Source organism: Neovison vison, chromosome 13 (assembly GCF_020171115.1).
Source record: "Neovison vison isolate M4711 chromosome 13, ASM_NN_V1, whole genome shotgun sequence".
Taxonomy (NCBI): domain Eukaryota; kingdom Metazoa; phylum Chordata; class Mammalia; order Carnivora; family Mustelidae; genus Neogale; species Neogale vison.
Window position 1 is genome coordinate 60,737,794 of NC_058103.1, and position 19,987 is coordinate 60,757,780.

General features: G+C 37.7%; 1 protein-coding gene across 3 annotated transcripts in view; it reads left to right on the plus strand.

The window, feature by feature from the left end:
- SLC25A21 (solute carrier family 25 member 21) overlaps positions 1–19,987 on the plus strand; it is a 507,009-nt gene that overhangs the window by 119,173 nt on the left and 367,849 nt on the right. The window contains exon 1 of one of the 3 annotated variants that reach the window (XM_044231634.1): positions 8,380–8,653. The exons of the other annotated variants lie outside the window; for them this stretch is intronic. Within the exon in view, the coding sequence (XP_044087569.1) occupies positions 8,652–8,653 (2 nt within the window). The 5' untranslated portion in view covers positions 8,380–8,651. Of the gene's footprint in view, positions 1–8,379; positions 8,654–19,987 lie in introns of those variants that run through there. 3 annotated transcript variants of the gene reach the window in all.

Genomic DNA, 19,987 nt, shown 5'->3' on the forward strand with positions numbered 1-19,987 from the left:
AGGTCCTTCTCACTAGCTTCACCTGCCTCCACCATGCCAGGCATATAAAATGACTTGTAGTTCTTTGACTTATCCTGCAACAAACTACTGCACATCCACCAAAATCTTCCTCAAGCGCTAGTTCCTCCAAGAGGTTTTGCTGAACCTCCCTTCTTGTCTGATTTACAGGGTCTTTGATGAGGTTCCAAAAGCTTATCAAACTTTACTATAATCTTCAAATTACTTATCTGTCTCTATATAAGATGGCATTTTTAATTTGTTTTATTAATTGTAATTAATAATTGATTAACTGCAATTAATAATAATAATGGATTAATTGCAAATAATAATGATTAATTGCAATTAATAATGGATTTCACATTAAAATCCAGTTTCTCTCAAGAAACTGGAGCCTGACAACAATGAACATCAAGGCCCCAATTACCAAGAGTAGAGTTGCATTTCCCCCTTTAGATGTCTGCCCTTCCCTAATGCCACAGTCTCCACTGGGCAACTTCTGGCCGTGAGGCTATGAGTTTGCCTTCTAATTGAGCTTGGAACCCCATCCTGGAGTGTCCAGCTACGACATTCTGAGATTCTAAATTGAGAGCATATATTCCCAGTACAAACTCACTCCCAGTATTGCTCTTCAAGCAGTCTGCGTGTTTAGCAGTGTGTAAGTTTGGGGAGACTTTCTAACTACAACTTTTGCCTTGCGCAGAAAATCTATTTCTTATACTCTTTATTTACAGTCAGAAGGGAATGCCTTCTGAGTAACCAATGCCCCAGGTTTCCACATAGGAATGTTCTCTTGAGGGTTGAAAGCCACGTTAGATCATTGAGGGTTGGGACTGCACCTTTAGTGCCTATATACTCCAGTGTCTGGAATAGCACCTCCCACACCAAAGAGGCTCTTTACGTTCCTCTCAGATAGGCATATCTACATAGTCGAATAGTACTCAGCAATGAAAGCAAACATTCTGCCACATGAATGAATCCCCAAATAATTATGCTGGATAAAAGAAGCCAGACAAAAAAAAAGAGCACAGACTGTATAATTCCACTTATGTAAACTCCTAAAAAATACAAGTTTATCTATTGGGATGAAAAATAGATTAGGGATTGCCTAGAAAGAGGCAGGAATGGGAGGGAGGGATAATTAAGGGGGACAAAGACACTTTTGGGGTTGATGAATATATTCCTTAGTAGCTTGAATTGTGCTAATGGCTTTACAAGTGTATGCAAATGTCAAAAATTATCAAGTGGTACATTTTTAAATAATTTGGTTTCTTGCATGCCAGTTATACCTCAGGTAAAAGTAATGCCAACAAGAAGGAGGGATGAATGTGTCAATGAATGTTTTTAAACTTTCCTGCTGTCAGGGTCTCCGGCCAAGAGGCAGGATCCTATCTACCCGTAACCATGGGGCTTTAATGGTTGCATCTCACAGCATGCTTGAGCTGGTAGTTCCCATCCCCTCTTTACCATCATTGTCCCTCCCTGATGACTACTGAGCAACTGTTCTGTGTTCTAAGGCAGGGTCAGATTCAGCTGTTTGGGGGGTATTGGAAGTAACTAAAATTTTGGATGATGGGATTATGGATTATATTCTACAATAAGCAAAGACCAGTTTAGGGAGGGGCATACCCCTTGTCCATATGGTGATAGTGGAAGTGAGGGAGGCCTATGAATGGCAGTAATGCTAGGAGACCCACCAGGCCAGTTTGGGGACACAGAACCCCTGGCATTTGTGAGACTTGGGGCACAGGAATATTTGTATTAAGGAAAATATTTGTATTAATCTCCAAGAAAAGTACCCCAAACAACTGAAGCAAGTTCAGTCTGTAGTCTGTAAGACCAGAATTAAATGCAGCACAATTCTAGAGCCAAGGAGACTATTCTAAACCTCCTCCTCCAGCATTCTTCTCACTTTGTGAATATTCTCTAAACTCTTCTCTCAGGACACACTTTTATTCCATAATAGGAAATAAAACTAATAAAATTCAAAAGAGTGAATGAGTATATTTGTGATGATTAATTTCAGTTAAAAGGATAAATAGCATCACATCTTGCTGTTTTCACTTGGAGAAGTTAGAAATTGAGAAGACACATAATATCTGGGTTGGAGAAAGGAGAGGACTCTCACAAAATGCTGAAGCTGTGAAGACACACTTTTCAGATGTAATAATTTTGTCAGTTTTATTATTATTCATTTTTGTACTGACAAATAGAAGGTGGTTATACCCTATGTCTCTCAGAAATCTTGAGCCCAATGGATGGGACTAATATATTTAGATTACAAAAGACAGGGAATGGTTATTATGATATACTTAGCTATCACAAGTCAAAGAACATGACAGCCAAAAAAGCAATTTCAGACTTTGGGCAGGTAGCCGTATTTCTTATTTTTTTTTCTTCCATGTAATATAGTGAGCACTGAGCCGAAAACTCTAGAAACACACAAAAAGTGTTTGATTATAAGATCATTCCATACTCACAAGGAGCTTTAAGTTTAAATAAAGGCAAGAAGATATATGCAAATGAAATAAGAAAAGAACAGAAGCAGAAGAATCATGGGGAAAATATAAACATCTGCAGAATATAGAAACATCTTCCTAAGTGATTTCTCCTGTCGGTGTGCAAACAGGATTGTTGAAGTGATTTGGTTGAGCAGAGCCATATGGGGTTAGTTTGGAAGATGATTCCTGGCAGCATTCTGAAGGAGGAGCGAAATGATTTGACAAAGATGATCTATGACGACTTTTGGGCTGGGGGAATGTAGTTAGGAACAAGAGACTCTAAAATTCTCTTGAAATGTGAAATATGACAAGAATCAGATACTGCTGAAATGTAAGCTAGAAATGTGCCAGGAGCATAAGGTCAGAACACACGCAAGAAAAAAGGGAAAGAAATCACCATAATCACCACTGAAATTTAGTGGAAAACATTGTTAAGTAATGGGACAGAAGAAAAAGAGGAATATAAGCATGAAAAAGCAAGGAAAAAGGAGATGGAACTCTAGCCTTGGTTGATAAATTATCAGGTAATAGCTTCTTTCATAAGGAAGTAATGCTGGTGATTCTAGGGTTTCCTTTTGTAGAGGATTCAGGTAAAACTCAGAATCAAGTTAACTGATCATTAGTAGCAGAAGATCATGGTGATGGTACATTATGAGAATAGTCAGAATTCAAAAATCCTGTCCGAGGGGGCTCATGGGTGGCTCAGTTGGCTAACCATCTGCCTTCAGCTCAGGTCATGATCTCAGGGTCCTGGGATTGAGCCCCACTCCTGGCCCTCCATTGGGCTTTCTACTCAGCAGGGAGCCTACTTCTTCCTTTCCCTCTGGCCCTCCCCCACCTTGTGCTCTCTCTTTTGCATGCTGCATCTCAAATAAAATCTTAAAAAAAAAAATCTTGTCAGGGAAGGGAAGTAGGAAGGCTATGTATGCCACGCTAGTCATATACCAGCAAAATTACTTAACTGTTAGGAAAATATTTGAAAAATTTTTTTTTAATATTTTGTTTATTTATTTGACAGAGATCACAAGTAAACAGAGAGAGAGGAGGAAGCAGGCTCCCTGCTGAGCAGAGAGCCCGATGTGGGGCTCGATCCCAGAACCCTGGGACATGACCTGAGCTGAAGGCAGAGGCTTTAACCTACTGAGCCACCCAGGCGCCCAAATATTTGAAAATTTTTAATTAATTCTGTTTCACAAAAACTCTGAAACAAAGTTCCTCAAAGCACCCCACTCAACACTCAGCTCTCTGCCCCATTCCATCCTCTCCCTGACCCACTGCCCTCCCTTCTGCTTAAAGATTATCTTTGGCTTCCAATATGTTACGATGCATGTACCAGGGCACATTGTAAAATAATTTGATGTTCATTTATGGAGAGAGAAAACATTTCCTAAATCTTCTTTCCAGGCCACCTGTAAACCAGTGACAGGGCTAGCTAAGTAAACAGGAAAGCCAGCATCCTCTGCTTCAGAAACCAAACACTCACACAAGGACTGATTCTCTGGGTAGGTGGGTCAGTCATGTCTGAACATCTGCTTTTCTTAGTCTTTCCTCTGCTTTCCACTCCCTTGGTGTATAAAGTCCTTTCTTTATTCATGTGAAAAAAGGTTCCCTTTGTTAATAGTGGAACTGAAGCAGATTTGGATGACTTGAGCTTTAAAATTTTAGAAAGTATGGGGAAGGGGTAGAAAAAGAAACCACCCAGATTCATTGATTAAGGATCATGAAAAAGATATAAGGAGGCATTTTGGAATTTTTTCAAGATAAGAAAATATTTTTTAAAAAAGAAAAATAAGAAAATATTTTATCCCATTGGTAATTGTTAGATGTTACGATAAAGGAGTTAACAGAGCAGGTATATTTTAAAAACTACCGCAGCCATCAGAAAGGAAGGTGGAAATCCACATACTGCATGGGAAGAGTTGGCTTGAACCTCTGGATTCCACTCCATATTCCTGATCTGCAGTTACTTTTTGATTATAGCACAGCCTTGGCAGAAGAATCCAACTTGCTAAAAGTGTTAAAAAAAAAAAAAAATCTCTGGCATTTCCTGTTGGTTGGAAGCTGTTTGGCTTTCTGCATTACTATTTAGTGTTATCATTGGCCAAGTACCTTTGCTGGGTAGAAAAATACTGGTGCAAATTTTACTGGCAAGGTGGGAGTAGAAGCCATAAAAATTCTCAATTTCCCTTTTAAAAACTTAACTCATTTGTCCAAGAGGAATGAATACAGAAGGACAAGAGATTTTAAACTTCCCGTACATCTGGGTACAGCAGTGTATTTTGACTCCAAGCACAATAAAACAACCTTACTTGCTGGAGGTATATGACATAATGACCCAAATATGTTTTTAAAAAATCATTTATTGCTGTACATAAACAGCGAAGTTAGCGCAAGGGATGATAAAATAACACGGGTAATTCTTCCTTTAGCTGGGAACCATCGGCGGCCCATTAGGATTCCAGATGGAGCTGTGTGTGCTTTTCCATTTGTTTTCCAATGTCTAGTGCTTATGCCCTTGGTACCTTGACGGTGCTTGTCAGGCATGTTGGCTTTTCAGCTTGAGGTCTTCCTTGGAGAAACACACTGATCGGGCTCTGGGCTATAAAGCACACTATTGTCTTGGGCCCAGTTTGTTGAGAATATAAGACCCAGGGCAGCCTCCTGCCAAAGGTCAAATACCAGCTTGACCAAAGTTCCTCAAGTCAACACTGGACCTCCCCAGACAAGAGACACTTCAGCTCTTCCTGAAGAAAAAAGTGTTTTTATGTTTTTATCACTCTGTAATAACAGTGATTGTTATGTAGTACAAATAAGCTGGAATGCATTTTGATAACTTATTTATTATAGTTACTCTCATGAAAAACAGCTGACATGGCCAGAAGCTAATGGATTAAATAAAATATATATATATATATATATATATATATATATATATATTTTTTTTTTTTTTTTTCAACATTTGGGGCATTTAAAAAAGAAGCAATCTCTCAGTCCAAGAAACAGTCTAATATGCAGTAGTGGAGAGTCGAGTTGTAAAACTGTACAGATAGAATCATTGTATTTCAGGCAGAGAGAGAAAGCAGCTAAAAATAGAACCATGGCTAATTTAGCGAGCTCCCTGACTGCCAAAAATCCATGTCTGAAATCAGGTGGGTGTTTCTTTATGAGTCACTTAGCCAAATGTAAAATTTATAGCCCAGTCTTGTACAGAGTCTAGCAAAGATTCGGAGCATCAGTTTATTACGGGGCTACTATTAAGGATGCTTAAAATTCCCCAGCTTTACACTCCTCACCCCAGGGTCTAGCCTTAGCTAGTTATGATTGGGCCTGGCCCAAATGCTCCTATTAGACAGGGATTTAAGTATTCAACAATACAGTTAGGCTCTTTCTGTTGAGCTCAATGCTCTTCCTCCTGGGGAGCTCAGCTCACCCCTTCCGTGTCCAACAATAGCAACTTCCCTTCACTTCTTACCAATTTTCACCTGTGCCCTAGCTTAGCCAATTGAGGGAAATAATGCTTAAAGAAAACAAAATAAATAGCAGATGGCTGAGTGTACTCGGGGATGAATAAATTACGGCTGCAAAGGGGGAAAGTGAGTTGGTGGATGCACACTGCTGTATTTGTCGCTGACATACAGATGCTCGGCATGCTGACCTCAACGTGTATCAGGCCCTCCGCCATTAGTCACTCCACATAATCTAAGCCAGAACTTTAAGGAGCCCAAGGGATGGTGACTCCTTGGAGTGGGAGCTGAGAAAGCTAACGAGAGGCAAAATGCAAAGTGTGAAAGTGGATCCAGATAAGATGACGGTGGCTTCCTGGTGCCCCAGAAACTCAAGTGATTTGGGGTAGACTTCATTTTTTGTGGACTCGGATGTAGCGCTGTCATCCAAAGAGCTGCTTCTTCTGGTTGGTTCATGCTCTCAGATAAATAAGATGATTATCCACCCCCCATGATATCACAGTGCCATCCAGGAAACTTTTCTAAATGGAACACAGTGCTCAGCCTTCTAGAAATCAAATGGATTATCAAATTCGTCATCAATAATAAAGCATGAGATACTTATAACACCAAGTTTCTTTGACAAATTTGGGATTTAAATGTAATTTTTGTTAATAAAAATTTTTTTTTAATCTGAAAAATTTGACATGCTCCCAATGTTTATCAAGCCATCCATGGTGCGTTTCTCTGAGGCAGGCTGCATCTCTCATAGCTGTATTTCCAGACTAAGGGAGTAAAAGTATATTTCTATTACCCTTTCAGTAGTTTCATCAAGAAAGGGTACCAAGATAAAAGGGGGTTAGAAAACAAAAGTAGATAAATAATAAATTTAGCTTCTTTCAGATCCACTTCTAATTTCTATTAGGTGTGCCCAGTGTCTTGTAGGTCCTGGAGTGATAAATGTCAAGTGCACAGCCTTTCTTCCTTTTTAAGTTTGAATAAGATACCATTGTATGGATAGGCTACATTTTTTTTTTCCATTCATCTGTTCATGGACATTTGCATTACTCATACCTTAAAGGGTTCATCATAATATATTTTCTGAGGAAACTGAAATAAAAGATGCTATGAGGAAAACTCAGCTAAGGAACAAGAAGAACGAATGGGTGTGTAATGGCTGAAATGAAGAAAATCCTGTCCTGTGCTACAGCATAGATGAACCTTGAGGACATTTTGCTAAGTGAAATAAGCCAATTACAAAAAGACAAACACTGTATGATTCCACTTATAGAAGATATCTAAAGTAATCAAATTCACAGAAACAGAAAGTAGTGGTTACCAGGGGCTGAGTGATGGGTTAAAAGGGGAGTTGTGTCCTGGGCAAAGAGCATCCATCTTACAAGTTGCAAAATTTCTGGAAAACCATTGCATAATAATATGAATATACTTAACACTATTGAACTGGTCATTTAAAAGTAGTTATGATGGTTAATTTCATCTTGTGTATTTTTTTAACACAATTAAAAGAAAAGATAGACATTAGTTGCATTCTCTTTTACCTTTTTACTATTAGTTAGAGCAGTCCACTGGTGTATGTTGGGATTCGGTAACGAATTTAAGTTTTCACAAAAGGCAGTTAATAGATTCATTTTTTTAAAAGTGAATTCCTGTTACAATTTTATAACAGTTACAATTATAATGAAAGATAATTACAATTATAATTTTGCCAATCTTGTTTCATTTCTCTGTCTTTTAGGGGGAGTTTTTTAAAACAATGAACAGGCTCATTTTTAGTTATAGACTTACCACTTGTTTCAGAAACTCAGAATGCTTTGTTTCAAGACCCTGTCACGTAAAAATTTTATGATTCAGTTATAATATTTTCTATAGTACCTTAAGTTCTTCAAATGTAAAATTTAAATAACTGTATAGGAAATAAGGGGAATGTCTGATTAAGGATTAGGAATGTTGAATGGGAATGATTGAAGCCTTATGACTAAATTTGGTACCAATTAGAAAGTGCTGAAGAGTAAAGGAATAAACTATTTAATTTTAGGAATAGAGAATTCTCTAAAGAGAATATTTTTGTTTCTTCTGGATACAATGTGAGATAAAAAATTTAGAAAAATATGTTTGCTTTACCACTACTGCCTGGAGAAAAAGAAAGAGCTAGTCTGGGCTCTTCAACTGAGACCTGTGACATTGGATGAGTTGCTTCATCTTTTTTTTTTTTTTTTTAAGATTTTATGTATTTTTTTGAGACAGAGTAGAGTGGGGAAAAGCATGAGCGGGATAGAGGGGCAGAGGGAGAAGAGAAGCAGGCTTCCTGCTAAGTAAGGAGCCCAACATAAAGCTTGATCCCAGGGCCCTGGGATCCTGACCTGAGCTGAAGGCAGACACTTAACGGACTGAGCCACACAGATATCCCAAGTTGCTTTATCTTTCAGGGCCTTAATACCCTCATATATGACATGATGGCTTTGGAAAGGATACTTGCTAAGATCCTTTCCAATTCAAGAATCCTGTGATTTGAGAGTAGGAGTAAATATTTTACTATGAAAGATTTCATAGTTAATTCATGGCTAAATTAACTTTAGTAAAGGCCCTAACTTTTGATATGGTTGTCATTCTTCACAGGTCATGAAAGTTGAGATGTCATCTCATATTTTAGCCAACATCAAATGAAGAAGTACCTACCATACAAAGTAATATGTAAGTTAGTATAATAGTTGCCAAAGTGTCTTTGTAAGTCTTCTATTCAAGTTTTAAGGAAATTGATATGATATACAGTATTTTATATTCTTATACTCATTTTGTATCCTAAATTTTTAAAACTTAAAATGAAAAAAAAACAACAACCCACATATATAATGAAATAATTTGAACTAAGAAGCTACTTGGTTATTTTGAACCAAGGACTTTTTAAAAAGAAATTTCTTCCTTAGAAAATTTAAGAGGAAAAGGAAAACTGTGTGGTAAATATGCTTTGAAATGGTTGGCTGCAAGGTTGTAAAACTTTGGAATTGCACAGAACGCTATTCATTTTAAATGCAAATGTTCTTCAGGGTGGTCTGTGTATTCTGTGTAGTCCATCTATCTGATCTCATATCTTGTCTCTATACAAAGTATCATTCCTTTTTTTCTTTTTTTTTTTTTTAAGATTTTATTTATTTTATTTGAGAGAGAGAGAGAGTGAGTGCAAGCAGGGGAAGAGTAAAGGAAGAGGAAGAAGCCGACTACCGCTAAGCAGGGAGCCTGACGTGGGGCTTGATCCCAGGATCCTGGGATCATGACCTGAGCCAAAGGCAGATGCTTAACTGACTGAGCCACCCAGGTGCCCCCAAAGTGTCATTCCTTTAATAAGCATGTGTAAAAAGGCTTGCTGCCTTGGAAGGTGGTTTGAACATGACTCTATGTTAGAGTCTTGAGGAAAATGGGGATGAAGGTGAGGGAGGATTCTAAAGAATGCCAGTCTTTCAAAAATCAACAGTGTTCTGCTCATCCTCAGGGTAAATGTAAATTGTTGAGGAAACAAAAGAAGTAGAAAAGTACCATTTGGGGTGGGTTATGCTTCTAACAGAGAGCTCCCTGGCTGAATAAATTCTTCAAAACAAAGTTGGATCAAAGTTCCAGTCTCTGCTTACCCATGCTGAAATGTTGATAGTTGATTCTGACTACCTTTGGCCACCTAGTCCTAAATTTGGGATTTAGAGACTGTTGACCAAACTCAAAAAATCCAGGACCTTGAACTATATTCAACTTGACAACTAGGAGTCTCTGTGGTTGTAGGAACACTTATTGAAAAATATACACTAGGGCGCCTGGGTGGCTCAGTGGGTTGGGCTCCCGCCTTCGGCTCGGGTCCTGGTCTCAGGGTCTTGGGATCGAGTCCTGCACTGGGCGGGCTCTCTGCTCAGCGGGGAGCCGGCTTCCCTCTCTCTCTGCCTGCCTCTCTGCCTACTTGTGATCTCTCTCTCTCAAATAAATAAATAAAATCTTAAAAAATATATATACATTAAAGATATGAGGTCCTCAGTCTGTCACATGAGTCACCGTGGAAGTCCATTTCCTCCGGTCCTGGTATGCCCTTTCTGAAGCTGAACATCATCATCTGAATCAGAAACATCATCTTTTAAGACCAACAAATTCATCATTGGTGCTCATTTCTTAGATTCTACCAGATTTATTCCTGGAATTTTTTCAAGCAGAGAGGGGAAAATAGCAGTATTTTACAGGAGACTAATCCAGAAAAAAAAAAAGAAAAAAAATACAGGGCAAGACTTTTTCATTGTGGATTCTAGAAAATTTGTTCCCAAGGTGGAATTCATGAAGATGTGACAACTAAAGGTTTATTCAAGGGATGATATCCCAGGTGAAAATGTCAGGAGTAATAGAACTAGAGACAGATCAGAGACTCAAAAAAAGTATTTGAGAACAAGACTGATTTTTGGAGAAGTCTCTCCTTTCAGCACACAACATATACAGCATATACATCTGGAAGTACTGTTCGGACACTACTGATAGAAACATGTCTAGAGAAAACTGAATAGTTTGACTTTATACTTTGACTCAGCAATTAAAGATGGACTGTTTAAGTGATTCTAATTGTGCTCCATTTTCTTTATAAATTTGACTTAATGACATTTACCTATTCACTAAGATTTATGCAGTAACAACAGTAGGCTTTGTGTTTCTCGAAAGGAAAACACTGACTATGCAAAATGGTGGGACCATTCCTCTGTGTTATCCTCCTCAGATTGCAGACAGCTAAGAATGTAGACTGGCTTCTCGTGCCCTATCATTTTTGAAGATCTCAGTTAGTAGAATTTACATTAACTGTCTGAAAGGGAAAAATTAAACCTTCCTTTTAAATATTGCTTTTCACTGAGTTCTCCCTCTAATCCTTAGGTAAATTGTACACTGTTGATCTAATTCTACACACAATTTCTGAATGGAAACCCCAGACATGATATATTCTTCTATTTAAGGAATATTGACCCCTAAGAAAGATCCTAATGCGGAAACATTTTGGAGAAATAACACATGTAACTCTGTTGTTTCTCTTATTCTGATGTGCTGGCAAGCACTAGTTAGACTAATTGGCAAGGACTAGCAAGAAATACAATTTAGACTTAGGAAAGCTACAAAACTGTCCCACTGGAAAGGTAAATATGTCATGTCTTGCAGCCAGCAATAATAATTATAACAAGAACATCAGAGATTTTTCCCTGGGTTTTACACCACCCTAAGTAATTTTCTATAAAATATTAATTTTCTGAGGCAATCTTTTCTCTCTTTGTTCCTCTTTCCCTGTGTCCTTTTTTGGGGAGCACCAAATTGTACCTAAGGGAATTAAAATGCTCTAAAAATGTCAATTTATTGAAGAAATGTTATTCTATATTTTACATAGTTGTTAGTGTTAGAAAATATTTTAATGTTATTGTTTATTCATGTATTTAAGTATCCTTATGGTGATATAATGGAGACAAACTTAAAAATTAACAGGGGCCAGGACTTTCAGTCTTTGTTCTCTTCAAGAAGTTAACATTTTGTGCCAGATAATAGTTTTAATTTTTTTTATTTTTTAATTTTTTAAAAATTTTTTTAAAAAGATTTTATTTATTTATTTGACAGACAGAGATCACAAGTAGGCAGAGAGGCAGGCAGAGAGAGAGGGAGAAGCAGGCTGCCTGCCAAGAAGAGAGCCTGATGCGGGGTTCCATCCCAGGACCCTGGGATCATGACCTGAGCCCAAGGCAGAGGCTTTAACCCACTGAGCTACCCAGGCACCCCAATAGTTTTAATTTTTTAAACCATTTTTTTTTAAAGATTTTATTTATTTATTTGTCAGAGAGAGAGGGAGAGAGAGCGAGCACAGGCAGACAGAGAGGCAGGCAGAGGCAGAGGGAGAAGCAGGCTCCCTGCTGAGCAAGGAGCACCAGGGCATCATTAAACAACCACCACCACCAACCACCAACACTTGATTTGTCCTTGGTTATCATAGGCAAACAAAACAAATAAAGGCTCAAATAAGAGCAGAATAACGTGAATGATGATGACAGAATAAAAAATCCACAAACAAGAAATGAAATTTGAAGTTTCTTGATTAATTTAATTTACTCTGAATGGTGTAAAACATGGAAACCTCTTTCTCAAGAATGGCTTTACTATGATTCTTCATTATAATTTTTTTCCTTCCCAACCACTGTTATTTGACAATTAAAAAATTTTTAAAAATAGATTTACACTATTAAAATAGGCTTGTTTGGGGGCTCAAGAAGTAGCTCTTTATTGGTTACTCTTCATAAGAAAATCTCTATATACAAAAAAATGGTCTTTACAGTTATTTAGAATTTGGGATATAATATATGACTCCAGTTAAACTTGAAAAACTTAGCATTTTAAAGGTAAAATATTAAAATATTTTGTCAGCATAGTTACTAAAGGTTATTACTATAATGTAATTATGTATTGTGTAATTATGCCTCGTAAGATTTAATCAATTGGTATTTGAAAAGGTTTATAGGTAAAGTTTTTAGAAGATTACGTTTCTGGAATTTTTTATACAGTGGAATTTCTGATGCTACAGTAAATTAAAAAGTTGGATGATTTTCATGTGATATCCTGTTTCACTAATACAGAACAACCTTGAACCACACTAGAGCAATAATTACTTAACCTAAATCAGAGACCAAGCCAGGCCAAACAGCTGTTTTCATTTTGTTAGGAGATCCATTTGATTTACTCTTTTCGTCAGCTTTCATTACTGTAGAAGACAAAACTTCACTTGAGTTTTTAACCCTGAATTCTCTGCCTTGTTTGCTGCCTGCTATGAAATTGCATGGTTGAGCTGCCACAGCCTGAACACGCTCCGGAGCTAGGAGCTACCGTAGTGTTGTGGGAGGCTCCCCTGGAGTCCAGGGAAAGAGAAGCTTCAGGAAAAGAGATAAAATCTAGGTCCTTCCCACTGCCCTGTTTAAGAAGAAAGAAAGAAAGAAAGAAGAAGAACAACAACTAAAAAAACGGTCATCATTATTTTGATTTCAAGAAGAGCCTTCTGGACTGAATACTTGATTTGAGTTCCTATAGTAGCAAAAAGTCATCTAACAGTTGTGACCAACTGTGTCAGAGCTCAACCATCTTGGCAACTAGAGAAAGGAATGTCAGAGATGAAGAGATAGGAAATTTGAATTCAGATACGAGTTACTGGTAGCTAGATACAGATGTATTCGGTATTAAGTCATACCCCTAAAACTTACCTCTTGCCTGCTATAGAATGCCCTCATTTAAACTGGGAAACTGGTTTTCCTAGAATTTCTAGAAATGAGGATGCACCGGTATTTTTGTGGTTTTTATTATGGTTTTTGTAATTTCATAAATGTGTTGTCCCCACTCTCTCCAGTGAAAATCTGGTGAAATAATATTAGGACCTTGTGAGTTCATAGAAATGATAGCTTAAACGCTTTCTTAAGATTGCTGTCACTTGGGGGGAAAAAATCCTTGGCATTGTTCGTGTTAATTAAGTCTGTTATTTTCTTTCCTCAAAGCAATCTGTATCTACTCCTTAAACAAACAGAATCTGGCCAGACAATAGGTTGTCTGTGGCTACAGGGATTGGCATAATTAGATTCACCCACACAAACACAACTCATACAAGGTCATGATGAACTCTGACATATTTCTGCCATGTTATAGATCGACATTTCTTTTTTTTTTTTTTAAGATTTTATTTATTTTATTCGTCAGAGAGATGGAGAGAGAGAGAGCACAGGTAGACAGAGAGGCAGGCAGAGGCAGAGGAAGAAGCAGGCTCCCTGCCGAGCAAGGAGCCCGATGTGGGACTCGATCCCAGGACGCTGGGATCATGACCTGAGCCGAAGGCAGCTGCTTAACCAACTGAGCCACCCAGGCGTCCCTAGATCGACATTTCTTAACTACATCTTTCCAAAATTTTTATAGAATTTACTGAAAAAGAGTTTCCTGGTCAAATAAATTTTGTAAATACTTTCTTAGAACATCACAATACGTGATAGCATTTTGTAGCTGAGAAATCCAGCAGAAAATATGTCATTTAAGTGTAGTTTATTTCATTTTTTCTCAAACTTATCTGGATATGAAACCCTCTTTTTTTTTTCACATGACAGCATAATATCCCACACAAATTTTACTTTGGATGCTAGTTTGGGTTGGTGCATATCCTATGCAGATATTATCTAATTTAATTATTTCTCCAAGTGCAAAAATATGTGGAATTTAAAGTTGGGAGAGCAAGGAGCTCCTTTTGGTGCCTATTTTTTAAAAATAACAAAATAATTTGGAAGGTTTCCTAGCTAAGAAAGACACTTCGGAGATTACCAGTTTGACCAAGGCTCTTCATAAACATATTTATTAAAGGGTAATCATTTTGACAAAACCCAGGGAACTACAATGATACCCACTTTTTCTAGCCAACTCATAATAGTTTTGGGGAAGCATCTTATTGAAAATAATTGAGGACTAATAATATGCAGAAAAACAAAGATTATTTCCTGTGGTGTGAAAGAATCTTTACAAAGAGTCCTGGATTGCATTTTGGATGTTTGTAGTCTGCAAAGAGGGAAAGCTAGTTGAAGATTCCTTCTTTACTTAGGAAGTCTAGTCTTTAGGAAGATGACTGGTATTCTTTGGGTGCTTTCTTGTTGCCTTAGACATAGTGGGTTATATTTGGGTTAGCTCCTAACCTCATGGTGAAGTGTAAATGACTGAATGCCTGCTCTAGGGAATTTCTCCTTTGTTGCACATTTTGGTATTTACCACATGGTTTTGTCCACACCAGTTTCAATTTATGTATTAGCCTCTATCTCACCTCTTTTCGTCTTTTCCTCCTTCTTCTTTTCTTTCCTTTTCTTCCCTTCCCTTCCCTTTTCCCCTTCCCTTCCCTTCTCCTCTTCCCTTCTTTTCCCTGCCTTCCTTCCCCTCCCTTTCCCTTCCTGTCCTCTCCTCTCCTCTCCCTCTCTTTCTCTTTCTTCCTTCTTTTTTTTTTCTTCTTAAGAAGCTTGGACAGGAGTTGCTAAAATTGCATCTGCAACAAGCATATCAAGGAAGCCTAGGGCTGAAAATCTTGGTCTGAAGTTCACCCTTTTCACAGTCAATTTAATAAAATATGATTGACATTTGCAAACAAGTCTGTCCTATAGGAGGAGGAGGAAGCCACATGAGACAAGGACTCTTTAATTTGAAGGAATATGAACTAGTCTTTTTCTGACAGAGCTGTTTATGTGTTTATTTTTTATTTTATTTTTATTTTTTTAAAGATTTTATTTATTTATTTGAGAGAGAGAGAGACAGTGAGAGAGAGCACGAGCAAGGAGAAGGTCAGAGAGCGAAGCAGACTCCCCATGGAGCTGGGAGCCTGATGCGGGACTCGATCCCGGGACTCCAGGATCACGCCCTGAGCCGAAGGCAGTCGTCCAACCAACTGAGCCACCCAGGCGTCCCTGTTTATGTGTTTATTATTCTCTATTTAAACTAATACACATTGTTTTCCTCTTGGTGTTGAAACAAATATTTCCACCTTGCAGATGGCTGAGTCTGAACAAAAAGTAATTTGCTCTTATAGTAATTGTGTTAACTAACAGCAGAGCATTAGCAATGCATCTGATGGCAAACATCAGGCCATTACTGGCATCCATCACCATCAATAGCCTTATGCCAAAATAATAATAATAATGTCTTGTGTAGCTTTCCATAGTTTCAAAAATACTCAAATTTGTTATCTAATGTTTTTCTCAAAACAATGTTAAGACTTAGATTAGGGTGGAACTATTATTCTATTTAAGAAATGAGGGACACCTGGGTGGCTCAGTTGGTTAAGCCGCTGCCTTCGGCTCAGGTCATGATCCCAGGGTCATGGGATCGAATCCCGTATCGGGCTCCTTGCTCAGTGGGGAGCCTGTTTCTCTGTCTTCCTTTGCCTGCCGCTCTGCCTACTTGTGTTCTCTCTCTCTGACAAATAAATAAATGAATAAAATCTTAGGAAAAAAAAAGAAATGAGCAAGTGAGGTTCAGAAGTTTCCATGACTTGCCCAATGTCACAGAGTTCATGACTGGTGAAGCTGAGATTCAAACTAGGATTTTTCTGATATCCAGTTTATTTCTACTTCTCTCTACTGTCTAAATTTTACAAGTTTATCCCTTATGCTTTGTTCACCATAAGTGTATCTACTGCTGTCGCCACACAATGCTAGTACAATACCATGTACTATATTCCCTACACTGTGCCTTTCTTGCCTGTGACTTATTCATTCCATAACTAGAAGCCTGTATCTCCTCCCCTTTACCCATTCTGCTCATCTCCCCAACCCCTCTGGCAGCTGTCTATTTGTTCTTCATATTTATAGGTCTGATTCTGCTTTCTGTTTATTCATTTGTTTTGTTTGGCAGATTCCATGTGTAAGCGAAATCATGCTATTTGTCTTTGTCTGACTTATTTCACTTAGTGTAGTACCTGCTAGGTCTGTCCCTGTTGTCTCAAATGGCAAGATCTCATCCTTTCTATGGCTGGGTAGTATTGTATATTGTGTATGTGTGCTTCTGCTTGCATGCATGTGCATATACTACAGCTCCTTTATCCACTCATCTAACAATGGACACGTGGGTTGCTTTTATATCTTGGTTATTGCAAATAATGCTGCAGTTAACAGGAGGTGCATTTATCTTTTCAAATTAGTGTTTTCATCTTCCTTGGATAATTACTCTGAAGTGTGATTACTGGATCATAGGTAGTTCTATTTTTAATTTTTTGAGGAACCTCCATACTGTTTCCCATGGTAGCAGCACCAAATTATATTCTTACTGATGTATACGAGGGTTCCCTTTCTCCAAACCTTCTCCAACACCTGTTATTTCTTGTCTTTTTTATTCTAATCATTCTTTTTTTTTTTTAAGATTTTATTTATTTATTTAACAGAGAGAGATCACAGGTAGACAGAGAGGCAGGCAGAGAGAGAGAGAGGGAAGAAGGCTCCCTGCTGAGCAGAGAGCCCGATGCAGGACTCGATCCCAGGACCCCGAGATCATGACCTGAGCCAAAGGCAGCGGCTTAACCCACTGAGCCACCCAGGCGCCCCTGATTCTAATCATTCTGACAGGTGTTAGGTGATTTTTCATGTAGTTTTGATTTGCATTTCTCTTATAATCAGTGATGTTGAACATTTGTGCATGTGTGTTTGCAACGTGTATGTCTTTGGAAAAATGTTTCTTCAGGTCCTCTGCTCATTTTCTAATGGAATTATTTGGAGGTTTTTGGCGTTAAGTTGTGTAAGTTCTTCATATATTTTGTATACTAACCCTCTCTCAGATGTACCATTTGTGAAAATCTTCTTCCATTTAGTAGGTTATCTTTTTATTTTGTTGAATGGTTTCCTTCGCTGTGCAAAAGTCTTTCATTTCAGTGTAGTTCTGATAGCTTAGTTTTGCTTCTGTTTCCCTTGTCTGAGGAGACATATCTAGAAAAATGTTGCTAAGGTCAATGTCAAAGAAATTACTGCCTGTGTCTTCTAGGAGTTTTGAGGTTTCACATGAGAAGCCATCTTACTTTTTGTCTAGAGGATTATGCTGACTTCATGTGGAGAAACCATGGTGCTAAAAGTTGAATTTGTTATGCAACTTGCTGACTTTGGTGTATAAAGAAGATACCAGTGACTCAATATATTAGTAAGGTGTGGTCTTAAAATGTGGGTCCAGTCTTGAGTTTCATAAGACCATCCACACACTGCCTCCACTGATCCTGCTTGGAACCAATGGCATGCCATGATAGGTGACAGGGATTAGGATGCAATTTTTGTTTTATGCATAAGATGTGTAGGGTATGTTCAGCATCAGTGCAAAACAGATGACGCAAATTATAACACAAAGCACAGGAGAGAATAGGACTGCTCTATGAGATCAGATTTCCATTAGCAATGCTAAGCATCAGAATGAAATGATGGATTAGTCTGGTTAGGCAAGATCTTGCTTACTCACTTTGCCCAAATTAGCACATTTTTTTGTCCTCAGTGATCTGGATAATTACCTCATTTCACTGCTATCCCCTGTTTGTGGAGGCCTGGCCTTAACCAGTAATTAACATGGCCTGAATTGCAATTTGTCAGTCTAATTCAATTCAGCAAATACATTTAAGGACTATCTAGTATATGTTAATTGCTGTACTATGTTTTGAGACTCAAAGGTGTGTAAAACATGGTGCCTGTCTCTCAGGAGCTCACAGTCTGTGTAGGCAGGGAGAAAACAAACTCATACCATTACTGTAATACAATATGGTTAAGTGCTATATCAGTGATGGGGGTGGGCAGGGAGGCAGGAAGACAGTGTTTTGTGAGAGTACACATAAAAGAATTGTTAATCGGAAGTCAGGGAAGTACTGTTTGAAGTAAGTGTAAGCAGAAGTAAAAGAGTATTTGGAAGGGTATTCTGGAGTTTTGGCATTTGTTATTTACATTTGAGATTGTAAGTGCCAAATAAGTAGAGAATTAAAACTCTTGCATACAAAGGCAAAATAGTTTTAGAGGAAAGTTAATTTACTGATGAATCAATAGATGGAGGAAAGAGAACCCATTGGTTTTAAATTTCTTTGCTATTGCTAAGGTAAGTTAGTGCTGCTTCTAACAGAGGAAGTAACTGTGAACTCTTGACCAAAGGTGCAAGGAAATTGGATCTTTTTAAACATTGATTTTTTTTTTTTTTTAAGGTCCCTCCTGAACTTCAGAGATGGAGCACCAATTTAAAACAAACACACCATTCTTAAACATGGGTGCCCAGTTGTGCCCTAAGGCTTTTTTCTTCCATTCAAAAGTTCAGTCTGAAGTTTCCTGGCAGCACAGGAAAGTCCCTACATAATAATCCATGCTAAAGAAAATGTTGACTTCGGATCACTTTTGGAATAAAGATTGACAATGCGATCCCTTCCAAAAAACCAGCTGCGGCAAAGACTGTTAGAGAAAGTCCCTCAGGTTTACACTAGAGGAGCGAAACTGTCCTGGAAGTGGTTCAGCCTGTCGGTAGTCACAGTAATCACATAATGTTTGAAAGTTAGGGTGGTAGCCTGGAGAAGTGATACTGGAGAAGAAAAAGGACCTTATAGAGAATTACATAAAATTGATAATCATACCTGTATTAAGTGTTCCATTAGGCTATCTTCTAAAACCTTTTTCAGTTTAATAATCATATGCTATTATTTTTATACTCAAAGGAAAATAATGACTAACAAACGCATTTGCTGAGAGTAGTTTGTCTAGAAGTGACTTGTCCCAATCCATTCATTTTCCTCCTTCCTTTAGGATGAGTTTGTTTTCAGAATAATTGGTCATAATCACCAGGTTATTCCCTGAGACCATAGAACTAAGTAAAGGCAAGTATCATTCCAGATTTTATTAATTCATGATTAGAGTAACGTTTTAGGAGGATTAATTGGCCAAAGATCTGGGGAAAACTCAAAGCAAAATGTTTAGACAGAATGAAATAGTAGTAAGCTAGGGTAGAGGAGATAAATCCTGGTACTAGGATTCTATGATGGTGTCTTACATAAAATAGACTCTTAGAAACATTCTGGTTTGGAATATTGAATTGCCTTCCCTATCCCTATTTTTCTTACTATTGTATTTCAATAAACATTTGGTTCAACTTGAACATAATGTTATTTTTTTTATAAGGAACATTTAAAACCACATCATGTTGATTTTTAATAATGGAAATAAGCCAGAGTAAATTTCTTAATGTGATCAGTGTTGGTGTAGTATGTGAAATATTCTTATTAAAATATAAGTTTTTATATAATTAATATGCCTTACATTCTCCTTCTTATCATTGTTAATGATTATTTTAAGTGAGACCTGTGCTATACAAAAAGTAATGGCAATTTCTCAAAATCCTTTTGCATCATCCATGGATTTCTAGAGGGTTTTTTTTTTTTTTTTTTTAGTAATAAGGGCAAATAAATTTCTGTAAGTAAATAAATTAGGTGAGCCACCTAATTCTCAGAGGTTTATTTTAAAAATACCACCCCTACCT